This window comes from Nyctereutes procyonoides, unplaced genomic scaffold, assembly GCF_905146905.1.
Source record: "Nyctereutes procyonoides isolate TBG_1078 unplaced genomic scaffold, NYPRO_anot_genome, whole genome shotgun sequence".
NCBI lineage: Eukaryota > Metazoa > Chordata > Mammalia > Carnivora > Canidae > Nyctereutes > Nyctereutes procyonoides.
This window is the reverse complement of record NW_026575146.1, coordinates 40,967,159-40,982,315: the sequence shown is the minus strand read 5'-3', so window position 1 is coordinate 40,982,315 and position 15,157 is coordinate 40,967,159. Positions and strand designations below refer to the sequence as shown.

The following is a 15,157-nucleotide window of genomic DNA, read 5'->3' as shown; positions in this document are numbered from 1 at the left end:
TGTTTTTTCTGTTGTTGTTTTTTTGATAAAGGAGCCATTCTCACGATAACTACCATGCACCATCGGAATGCTGCAAATCCCTCAGAATGTCACATTGTCAAAATATCTATATTTCAGGCTCAGAAGCTAGACAGCTCGTTTGGCTGCTAAACCCTCAAGATGTTCAGCCATTTGTTGTGGTCTAAAAACTTTCCCCCTCACGAGGAGAAAATAATGATCTATTGTTTTATATCATTTTGGGGCCCCTTTCTTGAGCTTCTTGTAACCCGAGTGGGCCAAAGCCATGAGACCCTGGTAGCTAAATTGGGGTGCTGATCAACTTTTCCTGCCAACTCCTTAGAAATCTGAAGTACCGGATATATTTCCTGATACAAAAGTCAAGTCTTGACATCAGACTGGTTTTTCAGTATCTGGTGGCCTATCTTTAGTGTGTCAGTCAACTGACTGTGAAGATCAGGTGTCTCAGAGAGGGGTCTGACCCACCTTCCTTGAGGTGGGAGGTGGCAGGAGTAGCAATGTGAGTGCAGACACTACATGTGGCTTATCATTGCAACAGGCTGGCTTTCCCCCACAAGGAAGACATCGCGTGTGCTATTCTGGTGGCTTTACTCCCCTCGTGGCATGGGTGTGTGGCACTGAGGTAGGGTTTTTGGAGAAGGATGCATCACCAAGAGGCAAAGCAGAAGGACGTTGAAGAGGGGCATTTGACATCAGTTGAAGTAGGGGCGGGTGCAGTTGCAGCCTGAATGAATGGCGGTCCAAAGAGCTGCCATCTAGCAAAGCAAATTGTTTCCCAACTGTAACAACGAGCTTGGGTGGGCCTCGGGAGAGGAGAGTGGCAAATAGAAGCAAAGGAATTGTGGCTGGGGGCCTGCTGTAAACACTCTGACATGAGTAAACTCTAAAGAGTCCCTGTGCCATAAACCCTTTGGAAGGAAATAAAGCTCACTTTAACAGCTTAATCTGTTGTTATTCTTATTATTTTAAAATCCAGTGCTTTTCAAAATGGAATATTCAGAGAAAGTAGTATATTGAATCAACAGATCTTTTGATTTGGGGATGATGTCTTCTACTTATATCACCAAGTTCCTCCTGTGTTTATTGGCAAGCTTGAGACTCTTGTATTAATCCTGTTGTTTCAGTGGGAGGGAAATTGAGACCCACCCTCTTAGAACCTGAAGATGTTTGGTTAGTTCTAAGTGTCACAGCGTGGCTCATGTTAGCCTGGAGTATGAACTTCTAGAAAGAGACCAAAGTCAGAAATGAAGGAGCATTTCTGCTTCTGATGCTTAATGGGCATCACTGTGTGCTTCCTGAATTCTCAGTGCTTTGTGGGTGATTAAATCCATGAGCAATGTTTGGCGTCGGTATCGAGTGCTTTTCCTGAGACTTGGAAGGGTGGGAGAGAAAAGAGCCATGGAAATTAAGTTCCATAGACTCTTTTAGTGTGGTTGTAAATGATGATACAGATTGGTGATGGTAATTTCAGCTCTGGAGGCAGATGACACCAGCACTTGGCAGACCAGACGCCAGGTTGAGGAAGATCCAGAGTCTGGAGGGTTGGGTTTCAAAGTGCCTTCTGAAGCTGAACCTGAAAACGTTTTGGGAGTTTCTAGCACAACGTCATCTGTTTGGTCACTTGGGGACCTGATGGAGATTCATACAGAATTATATGTAATGAGTCTCCTCTGTTCTTGCTGGGTTTCCTAGTGAAGTTGGAGGCATCTTGGCCTCCCTTCAGTGACAGGGTAGCTACAGAGTATAAGCTCTTGGTCAGAATCTGAGCTCTGTCCCATGCTTGTCGGGCTTCAGCAAGCTGCTTTGCTCACAGGACCTCAGTTTTCTCACCAGTAAAGTGGGCACAATAATAGAACCTACCTTATAGGGTTATTGTGAATGTAAAAGGACTAATTTAGACCTTAGAAGAAAGCCTGGCACCAAGTGGATTAGCTGTTATTTATTGCACAAGCGACATACTCCTCTTTCTCCATCTGCAGCAGCGTTAAGTATTTGAGGTCAAGGAACTCCATTTTCTTTATTTTTGTGTCATCTACTGTAGTGTCTATTATTTAGTCACTGCTCAATTAATGTTTGCAGGATTAATTCATATTAAGTATTATATGTTTTATATATTATGTACATAATATATACATATATTATATGTCATGTATTATATATGCAATATATATACATGCAATATACCACATGTTATATCATGTTATGTAATAGATATTCCATCTATCTGGGTGCATGTCATATATATATATGGTACAACACTTAAATGAATTTAGGCAATGAATTATTTAATAATAGGATTCCTGAAAAAGAATCTAAATCTTTGTATGATCCAGTATTTCACAGTTAAAGCTAGCGAGTTCTTTGATCTGGTTGCTGAGTAATGAACCAGTTATTTTAGAAGTAATTTGACAAAATTAAGTGGGGAAGGAAAATCAGGATTTGGGTTAAGATTTGTTGTTGAGTTTTATTTTTTTTCTCCTGTACATAAAAATTTTCCAGGGCTCATCTATGTTGTACACAGATTTCTCCTCCTTAAATTAAGATGTTAACATCTGAGACTGTTGTGTGGAGCTGTGTGCAGAAATCCTTTGCATTTCTTTCTTGTATTTTCTGTGCCATGTAAAATCGGTTTTAAGTTTAAAACTAAGTGGCTTGATAATGAGATGCACATTTTTCTCCCAATTTCTGTTCTGTGATTATATATTCTTTTATGTTTTAAAGCATATTCCATGTTGTCTTGATTTTTGATTATTTATTATGTTCTTTTTAAAAGTGATTATACTTGTATGTTGATTTTCATTGATTTTTTTGTTTTGAGCATGACTTATGTTTTATTTTGTGTTTCTTTTAGGTTTTGTTTTGTTTCATAAGATCCCACTGGATGGGTAGCTGAAATAAAGAAAAAGACAGAGAAAGGGGCTGTGGTGCTTGTTGGTTGATGCTGCCTTGTAAGCTGGACTCTTGGGACGGGCATTGGCTTCTCCCAGGAGGTGCCGCTAAGTTGGGGTTTTCTGGCAGATGTGGGTGGTATTTGCAGGAGGTCCTGCATGAAGCCTGCGGCTGGCTGTTGTGAGCTGTGTTTGGGGCGCACTGCTGCTGCAGAGGCAGCTCGCAGGCAGCTAAGCAAATGCTCAAGAAAACATTTTAAATTCATGCTTCCCTCTTGTTCTTACAATTGCTCAAACACAAAATTGAAATGGGATTCCATTGGATTATGCTTCTCTTCTTAAAGGAGTGCTCCTTGACCATACTGGAAATGTATTGATTCTTATTGTTTCTGTTCATTAAAGGTGAACTGCAAAGTTTACAAAATAAAAAAAAAAAAATCTAAGTTTAGGGACAGATACAAGAACACACTAAACAACCTAATCTCTATTTAACACATAGTTAGCAATGTTTTCTGTTGATGTTTAATGAAGACTGAATTTAGAAAGTCTCTCTTTTCCGTCTGAAACGCAGTGACTGAGAAAGTTAAGGGCATCATTGGGGGGACTTGGTGAGGCCATGGGGAGATTCTTTCCTTCCCTGGCAGTAAAGGTCCAGAGTCATGCAATCAATGCTAACGATTTTTCTAAAGTTTATTAGACATCAAAAAATAAAAGCAGCTCTGTGGTCGGGGGCTATAGATTTAGGTTAGGCGTAGTCAGTTTCAGAATAACTACAAGAGTGAAATAGACACATATGGTGCACATGTCCTTTTATTTGCCCCCTGCGATCCACCTGCTTTTTAGAAGTTTCCTAGTGAGAAGGCCGCAGTATCTCATGCTGTTCCCATGACAGAACTGCAGCTTTTCTACTCTGAAAAGGTCTGCGGGCAGAATGGCTGGCCTGCTGGGAGCAGGAGACCATATTCTAAGAAGGATAGTCCCCTACTACATACTACACTACTGCTGGTTTTCATGGGCAGGAAGGCTCTTCCTGACCCCAGCAGCACAGAGGTAATGAGTATGTGCTTTATCAGGCCCAGCCTCATTGGCGAGAGGGTAGCCTGGGAGCTACAGAATCCTGCATCCCTGCCTTAGTTCTGTCACAGACACCTGTTTCACTCACTCGGCCATCGAGGTGACCTTTGTATGCTTTGCTCAGCCTTTGCTAGGTTGGATCCCTGGCCTGCAGACAGGTCGGGCTGCCCTCGCCCCACCTCACCTCACCCCTTTCTTGTTAGGGGCACGGCAGAGCCAGGCCTGGAGCATTTCGCTTGAAAACAAGATCAGCCCTGGTGTTAAGGCATGCTCAGAGTGGCCACGGCTGGGTTGGAAACTTATTGACGTTTGAAAGAATTCTTTTTTGGGGGGAAATTGTTACTCAAGTTTTGCAGTTCAGCTTTAAGGATTTATAGATTTTTAACTAGTCCAACATGTTTGGAAACATTGTTTTGCATCCCGTGTAACCAAGGCATTAATCTTAATAAACCAGGATCCATTTAGGCACCACTTGATAGAAAAGGATTACCCATGATGAATATTTTATACTGTATCTTTTACATTAGCCACTAAATATGTTATTGCTTGATACAGACATTTCACAGGGTCCTATGGATTACAGCATTTACCTTGGCTCCTCCGTACCCATGTACCCATGCCTCAGAGAGGGGCAGTTTCTCCCAAGCATACACAGGCTGCTTGTTCTCAAACGTTTTCTTTCCAAAGACACATTTGAGTGGGAGAGCAGCTGGCCCTTGGTGGGGGGTGGGCGGGGGGGTCCGGAATATTCTCTGAATTCCCATTTTCTTGCTCACTGCTAAATGACAGTTCCTGTCACTACTTAGATTTTGATCTCTCCCAGAGTTGTTGATTTACAAAGAGGCCAGCTAATTGCAGAAATCTTGAACCCTGAAAGAAAGAGGAAATTCATGCTGAGAGCGGAGCAGAGGCTGTCAGTACACCAAGCATTCTTAAATATCGGCCATTCGGTACAAGTTTTTTTGTGGTTTTTTTTTAAACCTTTTATATTTTATTCCATGGAACCAGAAAAAGGCAATGCATTGTTTAAGAACTATTTTATACATATCCCAGAGCCAAAAGGAAAAAAAAAAAGAATATTTGTACTCAACAGCTAGAAGACTTGCAGGGTAGATTTTTGTTTTAAAACGGAGAGAAGTGGACAGATAAGGCAATTTAATATATCAAAGAGCAGTTGACATCTCCTAGGGAACGATGAAAACAGCAGGCTATTAGAAAATTATTTCATATGGTTCTTGTGTTCCTTGCTTTTCATTTTTCTTTAATCCCCAAAGACCACAGTCAGTGACATATTTTCGCATTTCTATCCTCTAGACCACCCTCTTTCATCTTTTGCTTTTTTATGTCCCTTACAAACAATCTTTTTACAGCTTCCTAATGACATGTATCATGTATTTTTTTTCAGCATTAGAAAAGGATAGGCAGCATTTTTGCTGAAATCAAGTCCATTGTCCCCCAACCAGGCCCTGGCATTTCAGAACCAGGCAGGTGCCCTTCGTCAAGGGCGTGTGCTGGGTGAGTGGACACCCACCCCTGCAGGCGGGCAGCCATCACCCAGCCTTGGCCAACTCCTGCCTCCCGGGAATGGGGCCCCAGTTTCCCAAATCTTCTGATTATTTAAGAGAAACTTGAAACCTGGAATTTTTTTTTTTTATGTGAAATGTCCCTATTTTTAAAAAGTTGGCTCGGTTATTTTTAAAAACGTTATGTAGGCCAACAAAACATGTCTGTGGGTTGCCAGTTTGTTACTTTTGTCTTAAAGCAACATCATTGTTCTCTGTTTCCCTCTATCTTTCCTTCATAAACGCACTTCCTGGAAAGGCCATGGAGAGCTTTCTTGCCATTGGGTTTGGCACCCTAGAGATCTGTGGCATGTCACTTACCTTTGGGGCACTCCTGTGACCTCCGCTAGCTGGGGTCTTGGCCTCTGTCCCTGCCTGGGACTCTCCGATGGCACTGTTTTCCCTCCATCCCTAAGTGGCCCCACCTCTGAGTGGCCAGAGACAACCTAGCAAGTCCTTTCTCCTGTTTTGTCTGACGTGTCTGACTTTCACTAGTGTCCGTATCGCCTGACCTACTTGGGGTAGCCAGGTTCGATGGGAAAGCACACAGCCCATCCAAGGGTCTTCATTGTACCTATGTGGCCACTGGTAAATGGAAAACAGGCTTGCCACCTCAAGAGGTGTGGGTCAGGCCCTGTGTCTTGAATGGGGTACAACTGAGACCCTCTGAGGCAGCTGAGACAGAGTAAGGAACGCCCACTGACGTCCCCGGAGCCACCGGTTTGAGGCCAGAAAAGATACGTCTCCTGACGGGAGAAAAGAATCCCCACATACTTTGGAGACAGTCAATTCCAGAGTTGTCACTTCTGGTCCCCCAGCCTGGGACCATTTCATTTTTGACCCATTGAGTTTCCTTCTCCTCTGTGCCCCCTACTTTTGGAAAGAACACAGAGCACAGAGGGGTATTGGCCTCTGCCTCCAACTTTTCCAGCAGTCCCGAAGGTCCCCCAGAGTAGCTAGGGCTCTAGGCTCTCCTTCAAATGGAGCAGAGCCTGTGACAGTTGGGCAGCCTGAGAAGCAGACAGCTCCAGGACAACAAGGCAGGAATTCAGCTCGCTGCCAGGTGCCAGAGCACACGTGATGATGCGCTCCTGCTTCGTCTCTCCTCTATCTTTGCTCTTGATCTGCTTAAAATTCCCGACTTCTCTCTCTCTCTCTCTCTCTCTCTCTCTCTCTCTCTCTCTCTCTCGCCACCTAACCTGACTCCATGACAGACAGAGGGTTTGTTTCCATTTGCCTTTTTGGTTGCTTTGCACATGATTTTTTGTTGTTGTTCATCCAAAGTGGGGCCAAACAAGAATGGAGTGTGAACTACTGTCATGCCACCGCGGAGCAGATGATGCACTCTTGCACTGTTCTCATACTTTCTGTCTAGAACTCCTCCCTGGCTTTCATCTAATTCCCCTCACACAGCAGTAGATGCTTGTTTCATCTTGCCTTGTCCAGACCAGATGCAGAGGGACAGCCACTGGGAGACGGGGCTCCATCCAGCCACGAGGGCTGTGCCTTTCCTGTCAAGCCAAGGTCAGTGGGGTCCCCTGGGGTCCTGCAGACTGGACTCCAAAGAAACTGGGACAGAGACTGCCATTTCGTTAAGTGAATTCTGCTGTGTTCACACACCTGCAGTGCCCACAAGCAATGTCCGGTTTATTCAAGGGCACCTGGGAAGGTTAAGGACTCTCCCAGACAGGGCAAGAGTATAGTTTTCTGTGGGGTGCTGCCAGATGGAATTAAGTGAACAGAACTCCCAACCCAGAGAGTGACATGAAAACAGTTGTCACAGAAGGCAGCTTTCCACTCGGGTTAGTCCATTTCCTTGTTTCATCAGGGACAAGAGAACCTCCCGGCCATCTGATTCTGACGGTGAGCTCACTCTGGGTTTAATTCAGGCTAATATTGCAGTGGAGCCTTGGAATGGTCATTAGTGGACCACTCAAGGTAGGTTGCTATTGGTTGTATCAAAAGTCTTAGTTTTCACGGAAAAGAAAATGTATGAGAGGCAAAGGAAGGAAGAGAGATTTTCTCCTTTATTTTTCTACTTATGAATGGAGCATAATCAAGTATAAAAGAGCAAGAGATTCTGTTCACAACGTGTAGGAATATCAAATCATCACGTTATATCCTTTAACTGTCTTACAAATTTATTTGCTAATTACACCTCAGTAAAGCTAGAAAGAAAGAAAAGGGGGGAAAAAAACTAGCAAAAGATTCCAGAGAAAGACAAATCCTTGGGTTTCATTCACTTCCTGTTCAAATCCATTTGCTGTAATCCATAGGCAGTCTGTGAATCATAAGCATGCCCTATTTTTCCCCATAATGTTCCAAGGTTTTAAAGTCATTTTTTCATGTTTCCTGTAAATAATGGATAATCATTTTTATTTTATTTTTAAATGCTGTTTTAACAATGTGGATAGATCATAAATGTACTTGCTGAATTCATTCATTTTTTAACAAGCCAATAAAGTTTTATAATTCATCTCCATGTGTCTTGCATTCTGTGTAGGGCCTTGTATACCTCCCCTCCCTTCCTCAAACACATACCATCATCCCGTGTGGCATTGGCAGTGCTCAAGGTTAAAGGTGTCAGAGGGAAGAGTGTGAGAAACATTACCGAGAGTTTTGGGGGAGTCCCAAACCCACTATAGATCCTGGAGTATATCTCTTCTCCCCCAAAAGGGACTTTTACAATTTCCATCAATGTGAAATACATTTATTGTTAACTGATTCTTGCATTGGATATGTTTTCATTGGCTAAAAAGCAATCCTAGAAAACAAACAAAAGTTTAAGGGAATTTAAAAAAAAAAAAACAACCAATAACCTACATTCTGTGGGAAAGTCCTTTGGTATTTTAAGAACTTGGAATGACCCAGGTCCTAGCAAGAGGGCACACTCAGTGCTCTGTCCCTCCATCCTAAGTGACTTTGTAGCCAAATAAACATGATGACTTGTGCTTTCATGGAAGAGAGAGAGACAGAGGAAGACAAGCAGGCATAGAGATAGGATGCCATCGAACTATGACCATTATCATGGTGTCCACACTTCACAGTCTTCTTGTCTCCATCCCCTAGGCTTGTCCTTTTTCATTTTTTCCTTTTAGAATAGGATCTAAGAGCAATCTCAGATTCATTTGAGCCTGCTTTCATCTTCATGGAACCATGAAAGGATTTTGCACCAAATTGGAGCCTAAAGACTGGAAAAACCAATCCAAAAGGGCCTGCTGTCTCATCAACCCAAGTATACTGACCTCTTCTAAGAGTCTGGTTGGTTCTGGTGACTTATACTTTTTCTAAATGCCCTCCTAAACAGGTTTCTTTGGCCATTTGGAGGTTGTGTAATAATTTGAGGTGGTGGGTACTGAACCCAGACTGTGCAGGTTGGAATCCCAGTTATATTCACAAGTTAATGACCTTGGGAAAGATATTTCATGGCTCCCTTCCTCATGAGATGACAATAATATTAATGGCACCTACCCACTGGGCTCTCATGAGAGTTTGATGAGACTGTGCATGTGGGGGGCACTTGACATTGCTAATAAAATACTTTGAAGGACTTGTGTATACACTCATGCTTGAGAATCCCTCAGTAAATGCCCCAGAATCACAGACTCATTTTTACATATTGTCCATATGGTGATTGTGTGGGTGCAAATCATGGAGTCCAGTGGAAGGGAACTTCCCTCTCTGGGTCATTTTAGATGTGGCCCAGACTGTGAAACTGTCTCAGGAGTTATAATGATTCCCCTCTTAGGGTCCCTCACTCTGCCCAGGCAGTTCTTGCACATTGATTCTTTTCAGATTTGATATTGATAAAATAAGAGGGTAGAGTTTATTTGGACCTATATTACAAAAGTTTAGTGAGTTTGAATGATGCTCTATAGTTTGAGTATTCTGGAAGAAGAAGCATTGCAGGTCATATCCCGAATATGATCTGCCTTCTTTTCTTCTCACTTTATTAATTACAAATTTTTGATCATTTGGAAGGGGTCTACATTATCTTTAGCTTTTAAATCATCCATCTGAAAATCTTTGGCTATGAATAAAAATAAACGAATTGGCTGAGAGAGTGTGTGAAAGAAAAGACTTGTTTCAAGTTCCCTCAAGCCTTAGAAACAAGTATTTGCAGGCAATGAGCTACAAATAACTAGATTATTCTTTTCTACTTCCTGAGGTAGTTTCTCATAATAGCTGCAGTAGGCAATGCATGATTGGCCTTGCTGGAGCTACTTCATGTTTGAAAGTGATACAATTTCATTTCTTTTAAAAATGTTTGTCATTTGGGCTTTTTTCTTCTTAAATCATTTTAAGTAAGTGGTACTGAAGTCTTACCAGCACCTAATTTAAGACACTTTTACTATTGTTACCACCTTTTCTAACACATTGTAAAGTGAGATTGACTACAATATCTAAGTGGTAGTACTAGTTAACAGGGGTTGGTTTCTCACTGTATGCCCAGCACTGTGTTAAGTGCCTCATGGATTAATTCACAATCCTCTCAAAATTAGCTAATGCTAATATTGCTCCTATTTTAAAGTTTAGGAAACTGAGGATCAGAGAGATTGAGAAACTTGGTCCAGGTGACCTAGCTAACTAGTGGTAACACCAGGATTTGAATTCTAGCAGGCTGGCTAGATAGCTGGAGATTAAAGCAGCTACCCTATACCAATGCTGAAGCAAGGCTGGGACTAGGGTGAGGCCAGTGAGGTATCTGGGGCATCCTCAGGGCCATGCCAGTGTCCGGTGATCACTCCTGCCAGCATGAGAGGTTGAGCAGAAATGATTGTTGTAAAAAAAAACAGAACTGTAAGGTCAACCTTCATCACCAGGGAGGCACCTGACGCCCCAGGAAACCTTGGATTATTTAAATATGCCATTAATGAAGCCCTTGCAGCTCTTGACTTACAAGTATGTGGCACAGTAGTGAATTGGCATATGCTTTCTAAACATTACTTTGTGAAACACAGAAGTTACATCAAGTATGGGTTCCTTGCTGATTAGCTAATGACAACCCAGCACATGTTTGCTTTGTCCATTGTAACTGAAGACAGATTTATTGGATCTGATTATTCTGAAGTGAATTTTCTCATGGCTCTCGAACCCAGGTCCTTCCAGCTTATTTGGAGCACTCTGATGAGTGACAGTGAGGGGTGGGGGTGGGAGTCAGAGAGTTTGTCTGAGGACACATCCTGCCACCTCCCTGTAGAGCATCCAGACATTGGAACAAGGTGGTGGAGAAGGTTCGAGGAACTTCTTGCCTCCAAAACCCAACAAGGCAGAGCAGCATCTGAGTAATGCAGTCACGTTTCCACTTGGATCCCCAAATATCCTGTCTGGCAGTCAGTGACCAAAAGAGACTGCCAAGGGCATGCGCTGGTCTTCCAGTCATTTGGTCAAGTCCCATGTCACACAGCATAAGCCCCTGGAGCTAAGCTAATGAACAGGAAATTCTCCTCCTATCACCTTTTTAAATATTGATTGGGTTTCCCAAGAGGAAAAGAAAAGCCTCTTCTGTGTTTATTTGACACCTTTTCATTTCTTTTTAATAATTCTCATCATACGATGTTTAGCCTGGCTGAATCTCTAAATAAAAATGTAGGCCACAGCTTCTTGCTTAAAGGATTAGAAAGCAGCTTCAGGTAAGTTAATGCAATTTTGATAAAGTCACTTGAGCCAGGGTGGGAAGTAGAGTCATCAGCACTGCTTTACCTTTCAGGGGGTGTTCCTGGTTTTTATATGACCTAATATACCATGCACGAGGGTGCTTCAGGCTTGCAAAGATGACTCCCTTGACAGATGTTCTCTCTGCACTTAGGCTCCTGGATTGGGGGGAGGCCAATTACCTCTCTATCACCCTCCTTCACAAAACACTGTTGAATGTTCTACTCCTGGGGTGGTATTGTGCTGGCTCCCAGGGTTTTTTGACCATCGAGGTGGGTGGCAGGTATCAGATGGAGGGGGGGGCTGAGGGGTTATGTCTGTCCCTTCCCACCAAGGAGGTTTACCCCTGCCATACCCTGGCTCACCCCTGCACATGCATGGTCCTGAGGGCTGGGTTCCACCTTTTCTCCTCCTCTGTCTCTTTTCATGGAGGGGAAGGGCTTCCCAGTGCGGTTAGTCTCACTGTTTCTTCTTTGTTCCTTTAACCTGCCCATTCCTCTTGACAGCATCCCTACACCTCTTCATTTAAACCATTTGCGGTGAGTTCTTTTTCCTTGACACGACCTCAACTGAGACATATACTAAATTCCTCATTATCTTGTTTCATCTTATGTCAGGTCTATTCAAAACCTAGTAAATATTTATTGTGTCAATTATAGGTCAGGCCATGAGCCAGGCCCTGGGGGATACCACAATAAGAGGAGCAGATGCCATCTTTGGCCTCATGGGCTGTGGGCTGTGGTCGGATGGTAATATCTATGACACTGATGCCCTGATGGTTCATACTTTATGCATAAGAAAACAAAGACTTAGAAAGTTAAGTAACTTGCCCAAAGTCACACAAATCAGATCCATCTGTCTATAAAATCCATGCTTCTGGCCCTGCTGCTCTGAGGCTCGTGCTTTTCCTTCGCCTCTTAGGGAATCCCATGGCCACAAATTCTGCAATGGCCATCAGACCTCTGCTCTTCGTTTTGGTGGCTCTGATTCTTCTTGACCCAGTATAAATGGGTGAAAAGTGTCTCCACCTTTGTTACCTATTTTCTCTTTAAAAAAAATTATTCTCTTCTTTTTCTCTAGTTCTGTTTCCCAGGCCAAACCACACACAGAAATCTGCTTTGACCTCTCTCTAATTTTCACACATTAAAAATTTAAAATCAGTTGGGTGGAGTGTTTGCATAGGAGAGAGATTGTGTGTGTGTGTGTGTGTGTGTGTGTGTGTGTAAGAGAGAGAAAAAGAGAGGAAAAGACAGAAAGGAGGGACATAATTCTTCTTCTCTGTCCCTCTGTCTCTCTCTCACACACACAGAAAATTGAATACTTAAAACCCTGTTTGATTAAATAGGAATTTAATCCCAGTACATACACCATCTGTACCATTATTGCCTTCCCGATGCGCACCGTGCTGCAATGTTCCCAACCAGCTCCTTTTAAAAACTTTCCATATTGTATTTTTTGCTTTTTGTTTTTACTTCCTTATAAATAGCAAGAAGTTTCGCTGAGAAGAAATGATTACAAATCCCAAAAGGCTGGTGTTCCGTTCTGAGCTCCAAGATGTAAGGATTGAGTGGATTTCAAACTTGGCAAAATTTCTGACTTGGCAAATGCTTCCATCCTTATTTATGACAGCTTGGAAACTTCCATTTTCTAGGGCTTATAAACGATGCTGCTGATTTTGTCTCTCTTTTCTATTTTGCTGTGAATTATGAAATAACCAGCCTGAAGGTTTCCTTTTAACATTAACCCTCTTTGTAGAGTATGAGTGTGAGTGTGTGTGTGAGACTGTGTTCTTTCTTTTCTACGTTATGAGGCATGTTTTACGTATCTCATATAGGCAGTGTTCTTCCCCTTTCCTGCCTTTCCACAAAGTGACAATCAAAGATGTTGAGGTTTAGGGTGTTGAGAGTGATAGCCTCGTGGTCTCCATTGTGGGCACCAAGGGCTTCCTGCCCAGCCATCCTCTCATCCCCAAATGGCAATTTAACAGTCAGGATTCTGGAGCTGAACAGGTAACACAGACCTGTCTCTGAGAGTTTTTCCTACAGGTGTAAACAGGTTGTGTTTCAAGGAAGCTCCATGCCCTTTTTTTTTTAATGGGAAATTGTCAAAATAGAAGAAGAAAGAAAAAGACAAGAAAACTTATCTCCGCCTTCTTCTTCTTCCTCCCCCTCGTCCTGCTTTTTCTTTCTCTCTTTCTCTTAATTCCTTACTTGGTTCCTTAGAGCCTGCTCATTTTAAGTTCTCTTTGTAAGTACTTTCTTCTTCGGATTCATGTAACCACACAGAAGTTGAGAGCCTCGATCATTGGGTAGAGTCGACAGATTTTGCCGAATATAGGCAGTCGGAATTTTCAAATGCGGAACGCGTCCTCTGAGAAGCAGATGCCAAGATGGGGCTGAAGCTGCCAGGATTCTAATCAGGAGAAACTCTTGTGTGCGAGAAAATGGGGAAGGAGCTGGGGAAGGCAGTGAGAGCACCAAGCTGCAGGGCAAGTACACCTCCTGTGGGTGAGAGGGAGGCAGCCCAGGTCAAGCACTCTGGACTCCATCGCTTCTGTGGAAGGATGCGCAAGGCCGCTGGGGAGCCATGGAGCCACGCCAGCCATCAGAGGAGCTTCTTGGCTCCCAGGAGGGGGCTGCCTTGGTATTTTCTGCCACATCCAGGCATTGGTGCTGGCGTAGCCCACGGGGAGCATGGACCATGTGCAAGCGCGGAGATGGATTTCAGAACATGGATGGGTCTCAGGGTGTAGTGGGGTGCTTGGTCACTTATGCTACCTGAAGGTGAAGGTCTGCAAGCTGCCTTGGACGATAGGTGCTATCCTGTCTGACCTCTACCTTACCGATGTACTTGGTGGCTGTTGCTGGCCACCTCCTGCAAAGCACACTGACCCACCTGATAGTGACCTGGGACGCTTCAGGGAACCTCTGCTCCCCTAAATGACTTACTACCAGTTACATCAGTATAAAGGGATTCAACTATAATCAACCGGTTAAAAAAAAAAAGTAAGAAATACACGGACAGGGCAGGTCAACATTTTGAACTGTTTGGAAAGTCGTTTTTGAGCTGTTAGCCACCCTTTTATTTATGGCAACATGAAACAGCATCTGCAGCTAAGACCTGTTTTTGTTTTGCTTGCCTGCATGCTAAAACCACAAGTGATTTTATTTCATTTCCTTAGGTGTTCCCCATCAAATTTCCTGTCATGGCAGCTCTCATCATTGGTTCACCTTCTTTCAGGAAAGTGTTCATGGCAGCATCCGTCCATCCCTTAACCAGGTCAGAGTACAGGGCTGGCAGTGGAACCAAGCCACATGTCTGCCAGTTTTTCAGGCCTGCTCTCCTGCAGTAAAATTGTTTTCAAGAAAAATGATGCCTTGTTCAGATTCAACAGATTTTACTGAGTGCTTTGCATGTGCTTCACCATAGGTTGGCAGCTCCCGTGGCCTCAGAGACCAGCTAGGCCATGGAGGAGTCGGTGGACAAGTGGGCTGGTGGGCACTGGCTCATGCACTGGCAGGGCTGACACAGTTCTGTCGCTGTGTCAGAACACAGGCTCAGGGTGGCCACGTCTGATTGTCCAAGACAGGGGAGATCTGGATTTTATGTAAGATTTCCCAGTTTTTTGATGTTGGCAAGGCCCTTCACATTTTTTTGAAGTCTCTGTGAGCCAAACTAAACATGTCTTTTGCCAAACTTTGCCTTTTGTGACCTTTTTGCTGGATATTCTGCTCATCGCTTTTAAGCTATGGGTTCCTCCACAGCAGCCTTGAGCAGATACTGGTCTGTGGCCAGGCTTCTTGGAAGCAGACACAGATGAGGATTCATGGAGCTGGGATTTATTAAGGGCAAGCTCCAGAACACACTGGGGAGAGACTGGAAGATGGAGGACTGGCAAGCGGGCTAAGTAGGAAGATGATTTCAGGCGTAGCCTCCTGGCAGGGGAACTCTGGAGTATAA

General features: G+C 43.5%; 1 protein-coding gene across 5 annotated transcripts in view; it reads left to right on the top strand.

Annotated features, from left to right (window-relative positions):
* NTRK2 (neurotrophic receptor tyrosine kinase 2) overlaps positions 1 to 15,157 on the top strand; it is a 331,718-nt gene that overhangs the window by 128,779 nt on the left and 187,782 nt on the right. The window contains exon 15 of one of the 5 annotated variants that reach the window (XM_055309671.1): positions 2,870 to 8,018. The exons of the other annotated variants lie outside the window; for them this stretch is intronic. Within the exon in view, the coding sequence (XP_055165646.1) occupies positions 2,870 to 2,907 (38 nt within the window). The 3' untranslated portion in view covers positions 2,908 to 8,018. Of the gene's footprint in view, positions 1 to 2,869; positions 8,019 to 15,157 lie in introns of those variants that run through there. 5 annotated transcript variants of the gene reach the window in all.